General features: G+C 42.2%; 1 protein-coding gene across 4 annotated transcripts in view; it reads left to right on the top strand.

The window, feature by feature from the left end:
• The window catches only part of phldb2b (pleckstrin homology-like domain, family B, member 2b), a 37,812-nt gene that overhangs the window by 9,319 nt on the left and 7,124 nt on the right, over positions 1 to 21,369 (top strand). The window contains exons 4-16 of one of the 4 annotated variants that reach the window (XM_058059902.1): positions 826 to 924; positions 1,464 to 1,547; positions 7,686 to 7,805; positions 9,857 to 10,041; positions 10,118 to 11,248; positions 12,628 to 12,981; positions 13,817 to 13,945; positions 15,751 to 15,888; positions 16,778 to 16,906; positions 18,615 to 18,770; positions 18,842 to 18,952; positions 19,032 to 19,292; positions 19,370 to 19,762. In XM_058059902.1, the coding sequence (XP_057915885.1) occupies positions 826 to 924; positions 1,464 to 1,547; positions 7,686 to 7,805; positions 9,857 to 10,041; positions 10,118 to 11,248; positions 12,628 to 12,981; positions 13,817 to 13,945; positions 15,751 to 15,888; positions 16,778 to 16,906; positions 18,615 to 18,770; positions 18,842 to 18,952; positions 19,032 to 19,292; positions 19,370 to 19,762 (3,290 nt within the window). Of the gene's footprint in view, positions 1 to 825; positions 925 to 1,463; positions 1,548 to 2,365; positions 2,746 to 7,685; positions 7,806 to 9,856; positions 10,042 to 10,117; positions 11,249 to 12,627; positions 12,982 to 13,816; positions 13,946 to 15,750; positions 15,889 to 16,777; positions 16,907 to 18,614; positions 18,771 to 18,841; positions 18,953 to 19,031; positions 19,293 to 19,369; positions 19,763 to 21,369 lie in introns of those variants that run through there. The other 3 variants (XM_058059904.1, XM_058059903.1, XM_058059906.1) reach the window with 3 other exon arrangements.

Genomic DNA, 21,369 nt, shown 5'->3' with positions numbered 1-21,369 from the left:
AGCATGCTAGCATCGAGCATGACAGTGGAAAGTGTTTATATGCGTCTACCCATGAAGATAGCAAAAAGTACTAGTATGCCAATGTTACCATGGTAGCAACATTAACATGCTAAAGTTAGCATGCTCACACCTAGCATGATAGTGGAAAGTGTTTATATGCGTCTACCCATGAAGATAGCAAAAAGTACTAGTATGCTAATGTTACCATGCTAGCAACACTAATATGATAAAGATAGCATGCTAACACCTAGCATGATAGTGGAAGGTGTTTATATGCATCTATCCATGAAGCTAGCAAAAAGTACTAGTATGCCAATGTTACCATGTTAGCAACACTAAGTTAAAGTTAGCATGCTAACACCTAGCATGATAGTCGAAAGTGTTTATATGCATCTACCCATGAAGATAGCAAAAAGTACTTGTATGCCAATGTTACCATTCTAGCAACACTATTATGCTAAAGTTAGCATACTAACAGCCAGCATGATAGTGGAAAGTGTTCATATGCGTCTACCCATGAAGCTAGCAAAAAGTACTAGTATGCCAATGTTACGATGCTAGCAACACTAATATGCTAAAGTTAGCATGATAACACCTAGCATGATAGTGGAAAGTGTTTATATGCGTCTACCCATGAAGATAGCAAAAAGTACTAGTATGCCAATGTTACCATGCTAGCAACATTGACATGCTAAAGTTAGCATGCTAACATCTAGCATGATAGCGCAATGTCTCTGACCACTTTTTTGTGGCATTACATGCACAAATGATGACTGGCAATGCTAAAGAAAATTCCTGTAATTGTAACACATGTAATTCTTGCAGGGGTGACCCGCATAGGACGGGAAGATGCCCCCATTCCTCAAGATATCACCATCCAGGGGTCTGGAATCGAGGCAGAACACTGCCTTATCTTCAATGAAGGTCATTCCATTACCATGACTCTCTTCTCATTCTATGTAGTCCTCAAATATTTATTAAAACAGTTCTAAACAAGCTGCACGGCGGTCGTGTGGTTAGCGCGCAGACCTCACTGCTAGGAGACCCGAGTTTGATTCCACCCTCGGGCCTCTCTGTGTGGAGTTTGCATGTTCTGCCAGTGTATGCGTAATCCGGTTTCCTCCCACATTCCAAAAACATGCTAGGTTAATTGGCGACTCCAAATTGTCCATAGGTATGAATGTGAGTGTGAATGGTTGTTTGTCTATATGTGCCCTGTGATTGGCTGGCGACCAGTCCAGGGTGTACCCTGCCTCTCGCCCGAAGACAGCTGGGATAGGCTCCAGCACCCCCGCGACCCTCGTGAGTATAAGCGGCAGAAAATGAATGAATGAATGAGTTCAAAACAATGCATTGGACCATTCAGACAAATCTGATCTATGCTCCATATACATGCAGTTAAAAGACATATAAAAGGTTTATTGAAATTTTGGTGTATGTATTTTAACTGTCATTCTCTTCAGGAGGGGTAGTGACTCTGGACCCCTGTGGTCACCTCTGTAGTCTGGATGGAGTGCAGGTCACTGTGCCCACACCACTCACACAGGGTAAGCTTGAGTTCCCTAATAGGTTTAGATATATTGCCACCTACTGGGCAATCATGCACATAGCTGGGAAATGCGGTTAATTTGCATGTGGCTATGATTTCCATGTCCATGTTAGTGTGTGTGTGTATTAGTAAGGATATTCTCAAGTATACCGATTACCTAATTTGTGTGTGCGACTCTGGTTTGGCGCAATTCATAATGACTTGGAAGTAACGCATACAATGACTCACAAGTTCCAGCAACTGCAGAGCATATGTAACAAGTCAGGGAGCGCTCTTTTCTTTGCGGGTACTTTGCTGTTTTGTTTTAATGGTGAACATTTTTTTTGGGTTACATATTAACGGTCGTCGAACAGCTCGGCTGATTCAAATATTGACACTGTCTTGCAAGAAGCAGACAAGTTTTTGTTGGGTGGATCGAGTTAAACACACACACACACACACACACACACACACACACACACACACACACGCACAGTAGATAGTCTGGAGATATTTAGGAAGTGATTTGTTCCGTGACTTGGATCAGCTTCACTCCCACCCAATTGGAACAGTAAAAATAGAAATGTGCTCAATCCCTAACAGTAAATCAGCATGCAAAAAACCTACAAATATTATACATGTAGCATTTAAGCACATGCATTCATTTTAATAGATTAGCATCCACCCACTCCTAGCTTCAGGTTTTCCTGATTCGGTCTGACGTCTGTTACAATCTAAGAAAAAATAAAAAAGATACTCAGACAAAGGGAGGCTTCTAGGGGGCGTGGCTGTTTTAAAAGCGTCAAGGCAATCATGGAGCGTACCAACTACAAACTTGTCTTGTATTGTGCTCATATGAGTGTGTATGGTCATATTTTTTTCTTTACATATATTTACATGTCACCAAGGTAAAACGAACACGTCAACGTTTTTCCCTGAAGGCGTTTCTCAGTCAAATCGTAGTGGTGCACCCCTTTTTTATGTGTAAGTTGGTACGGTCCAAAGCTGAATGTAAATCAGTGAAGTTTCTTCATCACACGGACTCGGTGAAGGGGAGGCATAATGGATGAGTGAGCAAGGCATTTAAATTCAAAGAAAATCCAGCAAGAGTGAAGATATACTGTGTGTGCTTTGTCGTGTATTTTTTCCGCATTTTTTGCTGGGAGAATCCAAATCAAGCAGTTTTTCATCTGTCGTCACTGAATGGGACTCAAAAGGTTAGTTTATTAGCTAATAGCTATTAGCTTGTAATGTTACATTTATGTAGCGCACATTAGATGTACCTGTTGTGTTATGCTGTTTCACCTACTCACTATCATATATTTAGTGAAAAAATGATGCATTTCTTTAATTAAGTGATGGCTAATAACGGCTGTCTGGCTTATAAACACACAAGCTCATTTTATGTCAATATTTCTGTAAATTATTACCACCGGCTGACCTTTTTTGGTTGCAAGAAGTGAGGTTCGCTCACCATCTGATGTTATTGATTTTCTTAAAAAAAAAAAAAGAATGGGATGGGGGGTTGCTTCTGTAGATGATTGGCTGCAATTGAATTTTATTGTAATGGTCCCATCTGTCTGCATAGGTCAGAGCTCTCCAATTGGCGGCCCGCGGGTCAAATGTGGCACATGACTTTATCTATAACTTTATCTTTAAACGTATATGACTTTTTAAATCCTGTTTAAAATCATCAAAATCCTTAGATTTTTGCAGTATTCAGTAAGTTTGCAAGTTCATGTGCAAGTATGTGTCAGAGAGACGTACTCACCCCAGGCTATGATGACTTTTAGGTTACCTGATACCTGAAAACAGAACCTAGTTCATTGTCCTTAGTGTTATTGTGCTCAAAAGTCTCCCCCTCCCCCCCCCTTTTTTTTGCGAAATTCAGTGTTATCTTTCTATTGAGCCTATCTGCTAGACCTGTGTATCTCCTGCTTGATGCTTGGATGAGATTTATCTCTTTAGAGTGTGTTTGTGTGAATGACTGACCTAATCGACACTAACCCCCTTGAGAAAGACCAGTCTGTTGTTTTATGATGTTACTGCAAGACCGTGTGCCCCTGAGAGGGTTCATTTGTGTTTTTTTTCGTCCAATTTACACTCCCAATGGGATCCCAGTGGCGTGTGTATGAATTAACACATTGAGTTAATTCAGTCTCGTGTCGCAACCTGAGTCAGCCGTATTTTAGGAAGGCATCCAAAAACATGCATAAATCACGGCCCTCTTTTATTATGCTGCACTTTTGTCTGTAATTAAATTGGACTACAAGTATACAAAGGCGCATAGAGGGCCACACTGAAATAAAACAGTAAAATTATTATAATAAGTCTTAGTATTACAAGGCAAGAGTCTGGGTTCAGCATGTGCTGCCTTGCTCTAGAGACCTGCCCTATATTAATCGGGTATTATCATGAAATATTTATCAATTATTCATCAACACTTTTAGATATCGAGGGAAGAAACGCAACAAAACAGGGTATTTGATCTTTTGAATATGGTTTTTAACATTATTAGAGCCCTCTAGACATGAAGTAACACCCCTATAGTCACCTTTACATGTTAACTTTTATTACCTTTTGCTCATATTACCCAATATAGTTGATATAATAAGAGTAAATTAGACGTAAGACTAGTAGAGCTGAGTGGGGGGGCGGACAGGAATTTACATTGGTGATTCACATTTTGTGTTTTAGCTTAGTGTGAGTTACGACCGCAACAGTAGCTCATGTCTAATCTAAATATTAACAGAAAAAAAAATAATATTTTGAGAAAAAAAACAAATAAAGTTTTAGTTTTTTGACAATTAGATTGCGAAAAAAATTATAATATTATATAAATAAAGTCGAAATTTCAAGAAGACAAAAATACAAGTAAAAAGTTTAAATTGTAGGAAAAAATCGACAGCAGAAATACTAAAAACAACTATAATGGAGGAAAAAAGGAGAAAAAAAATCGACAATAACCTTGTAATACAATGAGGAAAAGTAACTTTAAAATTGTGAAATATTCATGGACAAAAAATATGACACAAATTAAATAATTTTAGTAGCACTAAGTTGAAATATTAAAGACATAAATGATATTATGACCAACAAACAAAAGTGATTAAAGTTGTAATAAAAAGTTAGCCCGATAGACATCCACACACACTCCCTTACCATGTCGTTTCTTGGTGTGAGTTACGACCGCAACAGTAGCTCATGTTTGGGATTATTGTGGCTGTTGTGAATTGAATTTACTTTGTGTATATTTAAAAAGGGTACCCCCCTTCTGCGGTCCCTTCTCAAAGTGAATTTTTTCTCGGATGGGGGTTCAGATCGGGGGATGTTGTCGATTGTTGCCGGCTTGGATAGCCCTTTGCGACTCTCTTTGTGATGAAGGGCTATATAAATAAACCTGGCTGTAATTAAAGCCTCATAGAGTCTGGTGCTTGTGTATCTCACCAAAAATATATCAATTTTGCTTAAATATGGATATTTTTTACTATTAAAAGGTTGTATTTAACAACGAAACAGCCTCATTTTAAAATAACTATTAATATATTTTTTTAAAAATGTGATAGAATGAAGCTGCAAAAGTGGTACCGTCCTTATACAGTATTTGCATTTTATAATTTAGTTATTTTTTCCTATTTTGTTTTGTGCAAATGTAACCCATTACTAGTCAGCGTCATTTCTCCTAAGCAAATGTTTGACACCAGACCCTTGTAATTGGTTTATTTTTCCTTCTAACCCCCGATGGTCTCAATTTGACTGATGTTAACCAAATAGAGAAACAGTTTAGAGTTTCCTCTTGTATAACATTGCGGTAAAAGTGTAATTTACTTCATTCACATCTAAAGAGATTGACTCCAGACTTGCGACCCGGCACGAGACTGCTCCTCCATCTGCATCCTCAAAGGACTCTTGAGGTCGGACTTTGTAGACTATAAGCTGATGTTGAAGCTGAGTCCAGTTGTTTGTGCTACTTCAACACGGAAGGCAATTTGCCAATAAAGACCAAATAAGCACGTAATGGCAGTTTATGTTATCTGCTGTGGGTGCGTGTGTAAAGCATCCAGCTTGTGTTTATGACTGCAGACATCAATCCAGTCTGCATGCAAGCTGTTACTTTTAAAGTGTCTTAATTGCTCACAGAAAGCAATTAATCAAGAGCTTAGTAAAAAGCACAAGATGCAATTTACACGCTTTAAAGGTGTCTTTATTTAGATCCCATCTGCTCTTTCGGCGTTTGGAAGCAAAACGACCACACTTTCCGCAAATATATGCACGCTATGACGATGAGAGGAAGTCTGCGCACAAATAAAAGGTTTATTAAGGGCAGGAAATTGGAATTTTACAAGCGGTGTAGCATGCGTACTCATGTCTGGGTATAACAAACGTGTTATTAGATGTATCTTCCCAGAGATCATCATCTTTTTTAAGTCTCTTCAGCGCTGCCGTTTCCTCACAGTGTGCACACTCTAAAAAGAGTGTTTACACAAGTAATGTATTTGAGAGGTTCAACAGTCCAGCTGTGCAGACTCAACATTTTGTGTGTGTGTGTGTGTGTGTGTGTGGCCGTACCGCTTTGCGATGACAAATTACAGCTTTAACTGCAGAATGTGTCTTATTTTGGGGGGGTACTCACAAGACAAGACATGACCTGTTACTAGAAACTATTACTTCAAATTAGGCTGCTGGGAGCTGAAGGACAAAAAGAGGTGAAGATAGATTTTTCCATTCAGTCTTTTTTCCATGTGTCCTCCCTCCTCCTCCCCCTCCTCTCACAAAGGTTTTCTATGACTTCAGGTCTGAGGAATCTGCTGCACAATAAGTGTACTGGAGTTATTATGGGTGAGGGGGGGGGCACAGTCATGAAGAGATTTCTAGACCACATTGCATAATTCTAAATAATCACAAGGACCCAAAATAATCCACTGAGTCACCATTGGGATACGGCAAGGTAATGTTAAGGAGTGGAGGAGGAAGACCTTCTACGCCGCTTATCCTCACAAGGGTCGCAGGCGTATGCTGAAGCCTATCCCAGCTGACTTCAGGCGAGAGGCGGGTTATACCCTGGACTGGTCTCCAGCCAATCACAGGGCACATATAGACAAACAACCATTCACACTCACTTCACTTCATTCAGTCACCTATGGACAATTTGGAGTCTCAAATTACTTAACATATATGGGATGTGGGAGGAATAGGAGTGGGAATGTGCAAACTGAGAATCGAACCCTTTGTGGCTCCTTAGTGGCTACTTTTTGGAGAGTCTACTTTTTTGATACACCCAGTAACTGACAAAGTGTATTATTAATATGAACTTTTTCTGGCTGGTTGTACCCCGCCTCTCCCCCGAAGTCAGCTGGGATAGGCTCCAGCATACCCCGGAACCCTAGTGAGGATAAGCAGCATAGAAAATGAATGGATGCAACTTTTGCCTGTACAATACACCTTTTTTGCTATTTTTTTCCAAGTACTTCAGTACTGATGTGTAGCGAAGTTGCACGGCAGTCGAGTGGTTAGTGCGCAGACCACACAGCTAGGAGACCAGGGTTCAATTCCACCCTCGGCCATCTCTGTGTGGAGTTTGCATGTTCTCCCCGTGCGTGCGTGGGTTTTCTCCAGGTACTCCGGTTTCCTCCCACATTCCAAAAACATGCTAGGTTAATTGGCGATTCCAAATTGTCCATAGGTATGAATGTGAGTGTGAATGGTTGTTTGTCTATACGTATGTGCCCTGTGATTGGCTGGTGACCAGTCCAGGGTGTACCCGTAGAATGTCTTTTCTCTCAAAAGCGGCACACATAAATGAGGGAAATTATATATTTTTCTCATGTTTGTTGCTCATAGTGGACCATATTACATAATTTAGCATAATAGTGGAATTGAATAATATACCAATTTCTATCTATGGTATTATTTTGAGGAACATCCAATTTGTAATTGTTTTTCTAATGTCATTCTCACAGTCTTCTTCAGTCACTCTCCTTTCTTGTGTCGTATTTGGACAGCTGTGGCCGTCTGTGTGGTTACAAAGGTCGTGACCCTGACATGTTGTTTAATACCTAACCCTTTCTGTGTAATTGACGGCCAGAGCAAACACACTGTGGTCCGATGCGGTCCTTACTGTGAATAATTGTTTTGTACCTTTTTTCCCTCCCCCCAGGTTATTCTTTGTGTCTCGGTAAGTCCTACTTCTTCCGGTTCAACCATCCTGAGGAGGCGAGCAGAATGAAGAGCATGCTTCCACAGAAGAGCCCCGTGTCCGCCCTGGCCTACAACACAGGTATACAGTACATTTATAATCTCCATTTTTTTTCCTTTGGCACGTACTGTGTCTCCACCTAAAAACCTTTCTGCAGCCTTACGCTGCCAGTAGATTCAAGTAAGTGTGAGGGATGTTTCTGGTGTGGGTGGGTGTGGTTGAAGGGTTGGGTTGTATAGCTATGTGGGGGCGGTTGGCGCTCATATATTGTTCCAAAATACACACTCACACAGTCAAGCATGCTAAAAGTTAAATGTAAAGCATATTGGAATGTTTTTGTCATCTGGTACCCTTCTGTTGCCACGGTGATACAGCTGGACTCTGATGTGTTCTTGGTGATTGATGTCGAGAACTTGTGTGCGTGTGTGTGCGTGTGTGTTTCGGTACACGTTACCGATGCAACTCCACAAGCCTGGGTAGGGTGCTCAAAGCGGACCAAAGGCGAGTTTTTCGCCAACAAGCTTTAAACTGACGTACACTGATGAAAAGTGTACGTACCGAACCATGCTCATGGTGTACTGATACACCCATACAATGGTGTCATGCACCACAATGCAGTATTATACTAAAAAAGCCTCACCTTCATTGTGTTGACTGCCAAGACTCACAGCTCAAGTGGAAGCTCTCACACAAAAGGAAGAGAACACTCGATGCACGCCAGACCTCCAGTATAAATCTGCCCATTTATGGACACCACGCAATGTTGTGTGTGATCTCATGATGCTTTTCATTTTCCGCCACGTTTCTCTCTCGCACATTTAACATTCTCTCACATTGATACCCTTGCATGAATCTAAGCCGCTATGTTTCCATTGTAAAATCCATTTGATAAGTACATATAAGAATGCCTGTTTCTTTCAAATAGAGCCACTGTTGATGTTCTTTGCAGGACTGGTTGTTAAACACCGGGTGGTCTTAGGAGAGACCATTTTGATGGCGCCTTTTCCACATTAAGCCACAGCTAAATAAAACGTGTGCAGGTTCTCTTCCTGTGGGTTGGGCCATCAGATGCAAAATAATGGAAATAGAATAAAAAAAAAACAAAAGCAGCTAATCTCAGTAAGGTTTGTTTTACTAAAAATACCCACCCCCCAACACTGAAACGGTTAAAAAATGAAACCAGGCGGGGGTGGGGCTTTTGGGGATATTCCCAAAATATTTTGTGGTCTCTTTTCATTTCCTAAAGGCTATACTAAGGAAGTGAACCTAACATCAACTGTTTTTCTTGGATGTGACAGGTGATTTCTCTGTGGGGTGCATACTTGCATGTAGTTTGTGTATACTGGGAGCGTGAGTTGGGTTTTTTTCTCATATAATCTAGTAAATAGTTCCATTAGTGACAGGCTGATAAAAAGTACACCCTGGACTGGTCGCCAGCCAATCACAGGGCACATATAGACAAACAACCATTCACACTCACATTCATACCTATGGACAATTTGGAATCGTCAATTAACCTAGCATGTTTTTGGAATGTGGGAGGAAACATTCCTTAACATTCATTAAACTTTCAGACCGTTTTAGTGTAGTAAACACATCTGCATCTTATACTTTTGATGATGTGTGTCTTTATTTGAGGAGCCCAGAGAGGGGCTAACGTCATTGCAGCACCCCAATGAATGCATTGCTCAGATGCAATACAGTATGGGAAAACTTTTAAGGAGTTGTTTTTTTTTTTTTTTTTAAATATTCATATTAGTACATGTTTGTATATTTGAGTGTGAAGTTGCTGTATGATGACTTTAGTGACTGTTATATTGTTATATACAATGTTTTTATACACTATACTGTTATATACAATCACAGGGCACATATAGACAAACAACCATTCACACTCACATTCATACCTATGGACAATTTGGAGTCGCCAATTAACCTAGCATGTTTTTGGAATGTGGGAGGAAACCGGAGTACCCGGAAAAAAGCCACGCATGCACGGGGAGAACATGCAAACTCCACACAGAGATGGCCGAGGGTGGAATTGAACTCGGGTCTCCTCGCTGTGTGGCCTGCACGCTAACCACTCATTCTTTCCATGCAATAAAGCAGTATTTTTTTTCCCCCACATTTAGATTACCTGAAGTTTAGCAGTGATTATAGCCATGCTGTGGTGGGCGGGACCAACAGCACGCGAGGCATGCGCTCAGCCTCTGAGCTCCGTGATCTGATGGACACACTGCAACGCAAGAAAGCTGCTCTGGAAAACAGCCTCAGGGCCAATGGGAATGCCAACCCATCCTACTTCAGCGTGACACAGGCAAGGCATTAACTTCTAGATTTTCATTATGTAGTCTGCTATAAATGGTAATCATCGTTCTCTATTTTCTGTTTAGTCCCCGCCCACCACACCCATCACTTCACATTCCTCCTCATCATCAGCCTACCAGGAACAGGCGAGACGTTTCTACAGTGGGGATCGTCCCCCAGTGTCATTAAAATCTGCTCCCCCTTCTTCTCCATCCCGACGTTCTGACTCTTCTTCTCTGGTCCCACGCACATCCCGAAACCAGGACAACCTAGGCAGTAGTGATAGCCGCCGTCTCCACAACACAGGCTCTTCTCCATTGTTGTCAACATGGAGTAGCAGGGGTTCATCCACCTCAGTAAGCGGTGGTGATAGCCTACTCCTCTCTCTTCCTCCTTCCTCTTCCTCAACCCGCTCTCCATCCGCCGGGGGCGCTGTCAGCATGCCGTCAAGCCCCCGCCTTGGACGCAGGAGCTACGGCAACCAAGAAGCCTCGACCAGCAGTCGAACGAGGAAATACTCATCCGGTTCTCTAAACGGGATGACGGGAGGCGGGCACAGCCGCTCCCTGCCTCGCCTCTGCTCCTCTCCGTCCCCCCGAGACAACAACAACGGCGTCCTGACTTTATCGACTCTGCCGCCGCATCGCTCCGATGCTTACAAACTTAGCAAAGACCACTACAACAACAACAGCGGCTTTAACACCAGTCTTGACCTCAACCACAACTCCAGCAACTCCAACATGTTGTCGTCAAATAGGAATCAAATCAACACTACAGCTAAAGGAGATGGTATCGTGTCCATTTCCCTTTCCTCGCTCAAGCTGACTCCTTGCACCGGTATCTCCTCCTCCGCAGCATCCCCACCTGACGTTACCATCCCATCCAAGGTCGGAGGATCCTCTTCCCCTCGCATGGCCAAGAAGCTCAGCCTCACTTCCACAAGCTCTGTGGGCTCCGTCAGGTCCGCAAGCCCCACTGAAATTGAACTGACTTTGGGGGACAGGGAGAAACAAGGAGCAGGCCTGGAGACTACTAACACACAAGGCTTCGGCCGCAGCGAGAGGAGGGCTTCATTCGGAAAAGCAGGAGTGACCCCACCAGGAGCGTTTAGGGAGAGACGGGGTAGCATCAGCTCGCTCAGCGGCAAGGAAGAACTGACGGACTACCACCATCGTCAAAAAGAGGAGCGTCTCCGTGAGCAGGAGGTGGAGAGACTTGTGAGTTCAGACAGCATCTTACACACACACACACACACACACACACACACACACACACACACAGTGGTTGAGGTTAACCTCAAGACCACATCTGGCATTTAGCCCATACTAACAGGACTATTCTTAACCTTTCACTTGGCTTCAGTTGTGTACCCATGTGTGTGTGTGTGTGTGTGTGTGTGTGTGTTTACGTCAATCACATGGAGGTCCGCCCTCCCGCGTGCGGTTCGGACCACAGAGCAAGTCGGTCAGATGTGGCCTACAGAAATGAGAGAAATTAAAGGGCAGAGTCCAAAGAGCAGCAGGTGGATAAACACACAGATGCTCAACATATAATGTCAACTGGAACGCAAAATTACATAGATAGTGTAATTATCTCTCTTTTACATCGCTTGCAATGCCAAGTGCAAGTATGCGTAAACCGTACTTTCACGTTGCACAAAATTCCACAAAATATACCACAGAAAATCATTTTTTCAGGGAGTACTTTTGTGTTTCATGAGGGAAGGCCTCACAGTACAAGGTAGAATGTGAAGAGCAGTTTACTTCGCCCCCTGGTGGTCACAATGAAACTCGACCTTATCCAAGCATGGGTGTTTGAGCTCAATGGCTTTGTCATGTGGCACATTTTTTGATACATTTTTACACCATCTCATATTTCCATGATTGTTTCCCTTGTACTTTTGTATCATGACTATCCATCCCATAATTAACAACTGATTGCTACAAAGGCCACACAGTAGCTTGTGTCCATTAGAATAGAACAAGGTGAGAAAGTCACACCAGTTCACGTTACACACTAAAAATGAAAATGTGAGGAGAGATGAAACAAGATTTTGTTTTTAAGAATGCATTCTTTTTTAGAGTCATTTCCTGCGTCTGAGGTGGGGGGGTCATAGTTGACAGCTGTCATTAACTTGCTCAGACACACATCCTATAACACCTTTGACCCACATTCCTTTTCTCCGTCTTTCCCTTTCTAATATTACTTGATCAGCCTGGTGCTTTAAATTCTCCCTCTCCCTCCCTCCGTGCCTCCCTCTCTCTCTCTCTCGCTCGCCTTCGCTGAACCCGAACCGGTTGCTCACACCCTGTAATCTGCCGCCGTGTCTCGGCCACGCTTAAAAAATCTTGCGCTCATGGGAATGTCAGTGTGGGGGGGGGGGAATATGCCGACACCAAACGCGACTTGATGGAGGACAGAACCCCTTTGTTGACTAGACAAGGACTTTTTTGGACTTTCTGCAATGCTCCCACAGGTAGTGTATGAAGTACTTTAAATAGATTTTTGTGGTCTGCTGGATTTGTTTCTATGTTCTAAGCATTATCCCCCAGACCACTCGGGTTACTAACTATCACTGACACTGTTTTCCGTTTAGGAACGACAGCGTCTCGAGACCATCCTGTCCTTGTGCTCAGAGCTGGACCAGGATGGAGGCGGCTCGGTTACAAATCCGGCCTCGGCGGTGGCTGACCTCCAAAAGATCAACCAGGAGCTTCAGAAGCTTCAGCTGAATGACGACGACGATGACGACGACACACCCTCTGTCTTCTCGGACTCCTCCATCGTTAATGGCTCCGCGGGGAACGGACTTATGGAAAATGGATACTACGACAGGGATCTATCGGTACGACAGAGGCGCAGCAGTGGTACCCGGGACAACAGGGCAGAATCGCCTGCTGTCAGTCTACGGAGCTATGCCCCCTCACCCTCACCACAGAGGTTAAACGAGGTAAAAACGATGCAGATTGAAAAGAAGGTGTACATTCCAAGCAGCCTTTAATGCATCATTTTTGACAACCCTATTAGATTTATTATGTTTGTTATTATATTGGAGTGTAAATGTAACTATAGGGGTGTTATTTCATGTCTAGAGTGCTCTAATCATGTTGAACATTTATGATTAAGCGATCAGACTTTGTGGAAATTGACGGCCATGTCTGTAAGCAATTAACTGTGATACAGACAAGATTGCTGTATTCTCTTTGTAAATGAGTCAAACACACAAACTACTAATATGCATCCAGCAATACAAGACGGCAGTCGGATAGCACCTTTGACTCCAGACAGCTTCTAGAGATTAATCAGTCTTCACGTGGAAATGTGTTTATACGTCTTTCTGGCACTCATAACAGGAGCTCTTATTAAAGTATCAAGGCTCACATCTTCGACACAGACAGATGGGAGATATTTACAGCTCGTTTATTAGGTTAAAGCGGGTTAAGTGTCACAGTTGGTGTTGTGTGTTGTGTACACGATGCCAGCATTTCTTTGTTGTAAAAAAGAAGCTTCAAACCACTAAACAATAACAAAATACCTCGACCCATGTTCTTTTTGTTATCAAATAGCTGGTGGTCCGTGCTTTCATCCGTGCATTGCAAACAGGAAATTCTAACAGCTCATTTGCTTTTGATTACTGGTAATTTCCCAAGTAAGACCCTGAGCTGGAATTGAATCTGTGATGCCACATGCCAAGCCCTTCAAATTATAGGAATTATAGCTTCAAATATGATAGATCTTTTTTGATAAAATTTTTTATCAGTGGTTGTCTTCGCTGCCTCACACAGGATGCCAGGCCCTCCGAAGAGGAAATGAGGCGCGTGGAAGAGGAGAGGATCCAGGTCCTAAACAACATCGAGGAGCTGGAGCAAAAGATTAAAGAGCTGGACAACCAGATGGAGGAATCTTCCCGAGAGGTAGGAACCATCAGGACTGGAGTTACTGACTCGAATATAAGACGACCCCTCTTTCCGAGACTTCATTCATTCATTAATTTTCTACCGCTTATCCTCACGAGGGTCACGGGCTGCTGGAGCCTATCCCAGCTGTCTTTGGGCGAAAGGCGGGGTACACCTTGTACTAGTCGCCAGCCAATCACAGGGCACATATAGACAAACAACCATTCACACTCACATTCATACCTATGGACAATTTGGAGTCGCCAATTAACCTAGCATGTTTTTGGAATGTGGGAGGAAACATTCCTTAACATTCATTAAACTTTCAGAACGTTTTAGTGTAGTAAATACATCTGCATCTTATACTTTTGATGATGTGTCTTTATTTGAGGAGCCCGGAGTGGGGCTAACGTCATTGCAGCACCCCAATGAGTGCATTGCAATACAGTATGGGAAAACTTTTAAGGAGTTTTTTTAAAATTATATATTCATATTGGTACATGTTTGTATATTTGAGTCTGAAGTGGCTGTTTGATGACTTTAGTGACTGTTATATTGTTATATACAATATTTTTATACACTATACTGTTATATACAATCACAGGGCACATATAGACAAACAACCATTCACACTCACATTCATACCTATGGAAAATTTGGAGCCGCCAATTAACCTAGCATGTTTTTGGAATGTGGGAGGAGTAAGAGGAGAGAAAGAGGAGAGAAAAACCACGGGGAGAACATGCGAATTCCACACATAGATGGCAGAGGGTGGAATTGAACTCTGGTCTCCAAGCTGTGAGGCCTGCGAGCTAACCACTTAAAAAACATTTTCATTGAGCATTATTACAGTATTTTAAAATTAGCACAACTCATCCTGTGTTGTATGCGGGTCTTTGTGTGGCAGTGGCATCACTTCAAGTCACGGGTGTTTGTGAGTGACGAAGAAAAGCTCTGACTCACATTGGGAAAAGTCATTTGCTGCCACCTGTTGGTTAGCTTGTCTAAATTACTTGACCTTGATTTTTTGAAGGTCGTGCCACAGCATCTCAATGAGATCCAGGTCAGGACTTTGACGAGACTCCAAAGTCTTCATTTGGTTATTTTTCAGCCATTCAGAGGTGGACTTGCTGGTGTGTTTTGGATCATGGTCCTGCTGAAGAACCCATGTTGGTTTCAGCTTGAGGTCACCAAAAGATGGCCGGATATTCTCCTTCAGCAGATTTCATGGTTCCATTTATCACAACAAGTCTTCCAGGTCCTGAAGCAGCAAAACAGCCCCAGACCACCACACTACCACCACCATATTTTACTCTTGGTATATTGTTCTGGAATACAGTGTTACTTTTACACCATATATACACCAATTTTTGTCTCATCAGTCCACAGAGTATTTTCCCAAAGGTCTTGAGGATCATCAATATGTTTTCTGGCAAAATTGAGACATGCATTAATGTTCTTCTTGTGTGTCTAATATGGTGGAGTCATGGACACTGACCTTAACTGAGGCAAGTGAGGCCTGCAGTTGTTTGGCTGTGGGGTCTTTTGTGACCCCTTGGACAAGTCGTTGCTACACTGTTAGGGTCATTTTAGTTGGGAAGGTTCACCACTGTGGTTTACTGGCGTCCCAAAGCTTTAGAAATGGGTTTATAACTTTTTCCAGACTGATGGAACTCAATAATTTTTTTGTTTGTATTTCTCCATTAATAATAAGTTTAATAAACATGCAAAAACATAAGAAATCAGAAAGGGGGCAAACCATTTTCACACCACCGTCACGTCACGGTGAGTCAAGTTCTTACCCAATCATGTCTTTACCAAAGGTGGAGGTCGAGCGAGCTCTGGTGGAGGCGGAGCAGGAGTCGGAGTTAGCTGCCCTCCAGCAGGAAAAAGACTCCCTGGAAGCACTTCACAGCAAAATAGCCGACATGGAGACCAAATCTCAGCAGGAAAAAGAAAAGGTATTTCCTTTGTTTTTTTTTTGCTATGCTACAGTGTTGGGGAATGGTATTTCGAATGGAATTCAAGGCACACGTTAGCTTGGATGCGTTGTCATATCAGGTAGCCAGTGGGGAAGGGGGGAAGGGGGGCAGGGTATACCATATCAATATACAGTATATGCTAGTCAAAGGCACACTTACATTTTGAGGTCATGTGACTGTGCGGTAGGTGCTAATCCTTCTCATGCTGTCTCTGATCCAAATATATAACTGCTAATACTACCCAGGGTAAAGCGGTCACCAAGCCATCCTATCTCACACACACACACACTTTGACATGTACATTGTGTATGTACCTGCCAACAAGATGGAGCTTGGAAGTGGATTATAGAATATAATTTTAGTTTTTATACATGAAAACTAACGGCCTGTGGTTATAGTAGTTTGATGGAGAAAGGGAGAGTGAGAGAGAGCATTCATTCAAAGTTTGGTTTCAGAGTAGGTGAAGCTGAGTGCTTGTATAGATTTTGGATGCCTGGGTATGTTAAAAATCAATAACGTGTGTGAGTTAACCCAATCCTCATCCCCACCCCCCCATCAGCTTTTTCCATCACCCTTTCCAGACAACCAATATATGTCCGAAATCCTACTAAGTGGCTTTCCATCCTTAAATAAATAGCATTCTACTGCAGAGTCCCCCCCCATCCCTTACGTGCTAATTGTGCTGACCCGATCACCTCGGTAACTAACGGTGGCTCCTTCAATCCCACTAACGCTGCCATCCTCTTTATGCCCTGCGTGTGTGCGTGCCTGTTTGTTGCTTGTCCTTGTGTGCGTGTGGGCTTCTATGTGCATATGTGGCTATGCACCTGTGTGCGTTTGTGTGTGTGTGTGTGTGTGTGTGTACCAGGCGTGTGAGTTGCTCCAGGCAGAAAAGGGCAGAGTAGAGAGGTTGGCTCAGATTGTGTGTGAGCAGCGCTCCCAGCTGGACAGCTGCCCCGAGGCCACCAAGGAGCCCCTGCAGGAGCAGCTAGCCAGGGTCAGTACACACACACACTGAACACACACATTCGGACCCATGCAGAGACAGCATCTACATGCTAGGGTGAGGGATAATGCTAATGAGGCATGATGCATGTGATCTCCGTATGAGTTTGAGACATGATTCTTTGGTTTCTACTCATTATTGTTTTGTTGGTCTTCATATTAGGGGTGGACATCTGACTATATTGGCCTGATTAATTATAGGGGCAATTAATCAATTGTTAGCTTTTTAATATTTTACAGGTTAATATTAATAATATTAATATTTTAAGGTTGCAGCCAATATAGTACAATCTCTTCTGCATCAATTGCTTTAAAATGCAATAATTCCTCATTGAATGTCTTATGCCCATCCCTAATTCAAATGTTATTTTTTGTGTATAACACAGCAATATTCAGAAAATATGGTTGTTTGGTTTGTTTGACATGTTGCATGTCATCTTTTGCATAAATGTCTCTGAAGATTTTCCACGGCAGGCTGCATCCTGACCTAGAAAAGCACTCAAGAGACCACAGACCACCACCCATATTGTGATTCACACTAAAATAATAATGCTACATTCTTTTGGCTCAATCCTTGATGTTTTGTAGGAGTTGGCGAAAATGGTCCGATGTAGCAATGTTAAAAATCCTCTGTCCAAACCATTGGTGGGTAAACTATGGCCCGGGGGCCACATGCGGCACACCAAGCGTTTGAATCTGGCCTGCCAGTTGCTTTCTAAGTATTTGAACTTTTAATATACAAACTGGCAACATGGCTTGCAAGTCTGATGTCTTATTAGTAAAAAAAACAAAACAAAACTGTAAAATTAAATTACATAGTTTGATGTGGTCTGATGTTTAAAGTGCTCCTGAAAAAAAGTGACATGAGAACATACAGCTGATAGTATAACACTTTTACAGAGAATATTTGACAAATAATTTAAGGAAAATTATAAGCATAAAATAGTGTGTGTGTGTGTGTGTGTGTTAAATATATGTTCTGGTCCCCCGGACAATTTTGTTAACTCAATGCGACCCGCGAGTCAAAATATTTGCCCACCCCTGGTCTAAACGATGGTACGGATCACCCCCAAACTTGTATCAGTTTTTCCATATCCCATTTCTGAAAATTCCTGAAAATTTCATCCAAATCCAAATAAAAGGTAGCAAAACACAAGCGTCATTTTTTATATCTTTTACATTTTCTAAAAAGGTAAAAAAACTCACATTAATTTTCTACCGCTTATCCTCACAAGGGTCGCGAGGGTGCTGGAGCCTATCCCAGCTGTCTTCTGTTGAGAGGCGGGGTACACCCTGGACTGGGTGTATCAGCCAATCACAGGGCACATATAGACAAACAACCATTCACACTCACATTCATACCTATGGACAATTTGGAGTCGCCAAATAACCTAGCATGTTTTTGGAATGTGGGAGGAAACCGGAGTACCCGCTCCAAACTTTACACAGAGATGGCCAAGGGTGGAATTGAACTTGGGTCTTCTAGCTGTGAGGCCTGTGCAGCCCTAAAAAACACACAATATTAAAAATACTCCACAACATGAGTTGAACCTGTATATGAGTATATACTACAGTATGTATATACAGTATTACCTTATTTAGCTACACAATAGCTGCAAGATATGCAGTTTTACACCACTGCAAACTACAACAGAGTGTCTACTGTGTGTGTTTATGAGTCTATTTTGGTCTGTGTTCAGGACTTTGAGGCACTCGAGACAGAGACAAAGCGCTTTGAGGACCTGGAGTTCCAGCAGCTGGAGAGAGAGAGTAGACAAGACGAGGAGAAGGAGACGCAGACGCAGCAGCTTCTCCGAGAGATCGCCGACTACCAGCGGAGCACTGTGACCCGCAAGGTTCGCTTATAGCGCCAGTTTTGATCTATGTTTCATCTTACGATTTTTTAATTTTTTTTATTTTTTATCAGGAGAGACTGTTGACCCTGAAGAAGCAGGCGGCACAGATTACCCAGCAGGCTGAGCGAGAGAAAGAAAGCTTCCTGAAGGAGAGGAGCACTCTGGAAGCGATGCTGCAAAGGGTACAAAAAAAATCTCAATTTTGAAATGAAGCATTCTTTGTCCAAATGTTGTATTTTAATATGTTTTTATTTTTCCCAGGAGAAAGAAAACCTTGCGCCTCTTGACCGAAAATATGCTGACCTCACTGGTGGCCAAAGTTACACCTTAAGGGAGGTAGGTTTGATTGACGCACACTCACACACACAAAATACATTTCTCCTGCATTTTCCTCCATTTGTGTGTCAGTCTTTTAGCAGCGGTTCCAACAGCAGCACCACTGCTGCCGCTTCTCCCCTCGCAGTCACCTTGTGTGACCTCCCGCCTTCCCTCCTTTCCTCTCTTTTCCTCAAGAATGCTGAGGTACTTCATCTATTTCTGCTCATGATAATGACTAAACATCTTAATGTGACTGGCATTATGTCTCCACATGATACAAGGGTTATGTCACAGTCAGTGAACTCAATGAGCTATACTCACAGTTTGGGCTGGAACCTAAACCAGTCCCCGACTCAGAACTAAACAACGTGGCAGAGGATGAGGTGTGTCCAGTTGTAGCGCCTATTCCCTCCATTTTTTTTCCTGTTTGTGTTCCTCTTGACCGTGTTCTTCTCCTCCTTTTCTTCCAAAAGTTCTGTCTCGCTTCCTCCCATGCCTGCGACTGTCTCTCTTCTTCTTCCTCCTCCTCCTCCTCCCATCTAAATCCGCGTACCTCCAAAACAATCTCTGTGCACTGGCCAGAGATCATGGTGACATACCGAGAGCCTTCCCCCCTCCCCGACTCTCCCCCTCCACCACTACCTGCCAAAAAGCACCATCGGCGACACAGGCAGGTAACTTTATAGCATGAGCGTCTGGCCAAGTGTGAAATTATTTGTATGGTCTCATTTTACACTAAGATACACAAAAATACAGTAGTTACTGAGGATCTAATGAGAAACTAATGACTAAGGCAAATACGTTTAGAGTAGTTACTGAAGAACTAATGAGTAACTAATGACGAAGGCACATGCATTCAGAGTAGTTATTGAAGAACTAATGAGAAACTAATGACTAAGGCAATACATTGAGTAGTTACTGAGGAACTAAAACACATACGTGAGCAACTAATGACTCAGGCACATACATTTAGAGTAGTTACTGAGGAACTAATTAGTAACTAATGACTGAGGCACATAGCTTTATAGTAGTTGCTAATAAACTAATGAGTAATTAATGACTAAGGCACATACATTAGAGTAGTTACTGAGTAAATAAGACACTTACATGAGGAACTAATGACTAAGGCACATACATTTAGAGTAGTTACTGAGGAGCTAATTAGTAACTAATGACTGAGGCACATAGCTTTAGAGTAGTTACTGATAAACTAATGCGTAATTAATGACTAAGGCACATGCATTTAAAGTAGTTACTGTGTAACTAAGACACATACACGAGGAACTAATGACTAAGACACATTTAGAGTAGTTTCTGAGGAACTAATGAAGTACTAGTGACTAAGGCACATGTTTTTGAGTAGTTACCGAAGAACTAATGAGGTACTAGTGACTAAGGCACCTTTTGAGTAGTTACTGAGGAACTAATGAGGTGCTAGTGACTAAGGCACATACATTTTGAGTAGTTACTGATGAACTAAGACTACGGTACATAGATTTAGAGTGGTTACTGATGAACTAATGAAGTACTAGTGACGAATGCACATACATTTTGAGTGGTTACCGAGGAACTAATGAAGTACTAGTGACTAAGGGACATACATTTAGAGTAGTTACTGAAGAACTAATGATGTACTAGTGACATACCAGTGATTAAGGCACATACATTTAGAGTAGTTACTGAGAAACTAATGTAAAGTACTAAAGTACTAATGACTGAGGCACATACATATAGAGTAGTTACTGAGGAACTAATGATGTACTAGTGACTAAGGCACATACATTTTGAGTAGTTACTGATGAACTAAAACTACGGTACATAGATTTAGAGTAGTTACTGAGGAACTAATGACGTACCAGTGACTAAGGCACATACATTTTGAGTAGTTACTGAGGAACTAAAAGTACGGTACATAGATTTAGAGTGGTTACTGATGAACTAATGAAGTACTAGTGACAAATGCACATACATTTTGAGTGGTTACCAAGGAACTAATGAAGTACTAGTGACGAAGGGACATACATTTAGAGTAGTTACTGAGAAACTAATGTAAAGTACTAATGACTAAGGCACATACATTTTGAGTAGTTACACATGAACTAATGAAGAAGTACTGAGGAACTCGTGAATAGTGGTTAGGGTTAGGCAGGTTCATTCTTAACTACTGTAATTTTGTGTACATTATTGTGAAGTGTTACCATGCGTATTCCTTATATTGAACTGAGACGCCTTCCTATGTTGCAACAAGTTCCATTTCTGTTCTATGGTTATCATCACCACC

This window comes from Doryrhamphus excisus, chromosome 21, assembly GCF_030265055.1.
Source record: "Doryrhamphus excisus isolate RoL2022-K1 chromosome 21, RoL_Dexc_1.0, whole genome shotgun sequence".
Taxonomy (NCBI): domain Eukaryota; kingdom Metazoa; phylum Chordata; class Actinopteri; order Syngnathiformes; family Syngnathidae; genus Doryrhamphus; species Doryrhamphus excisus.
The sequence above is the reverse complement of the archived record's forward strand: the minus strand, read 5'-3'. Positions and strand labels throughout refer to the sequence as shown.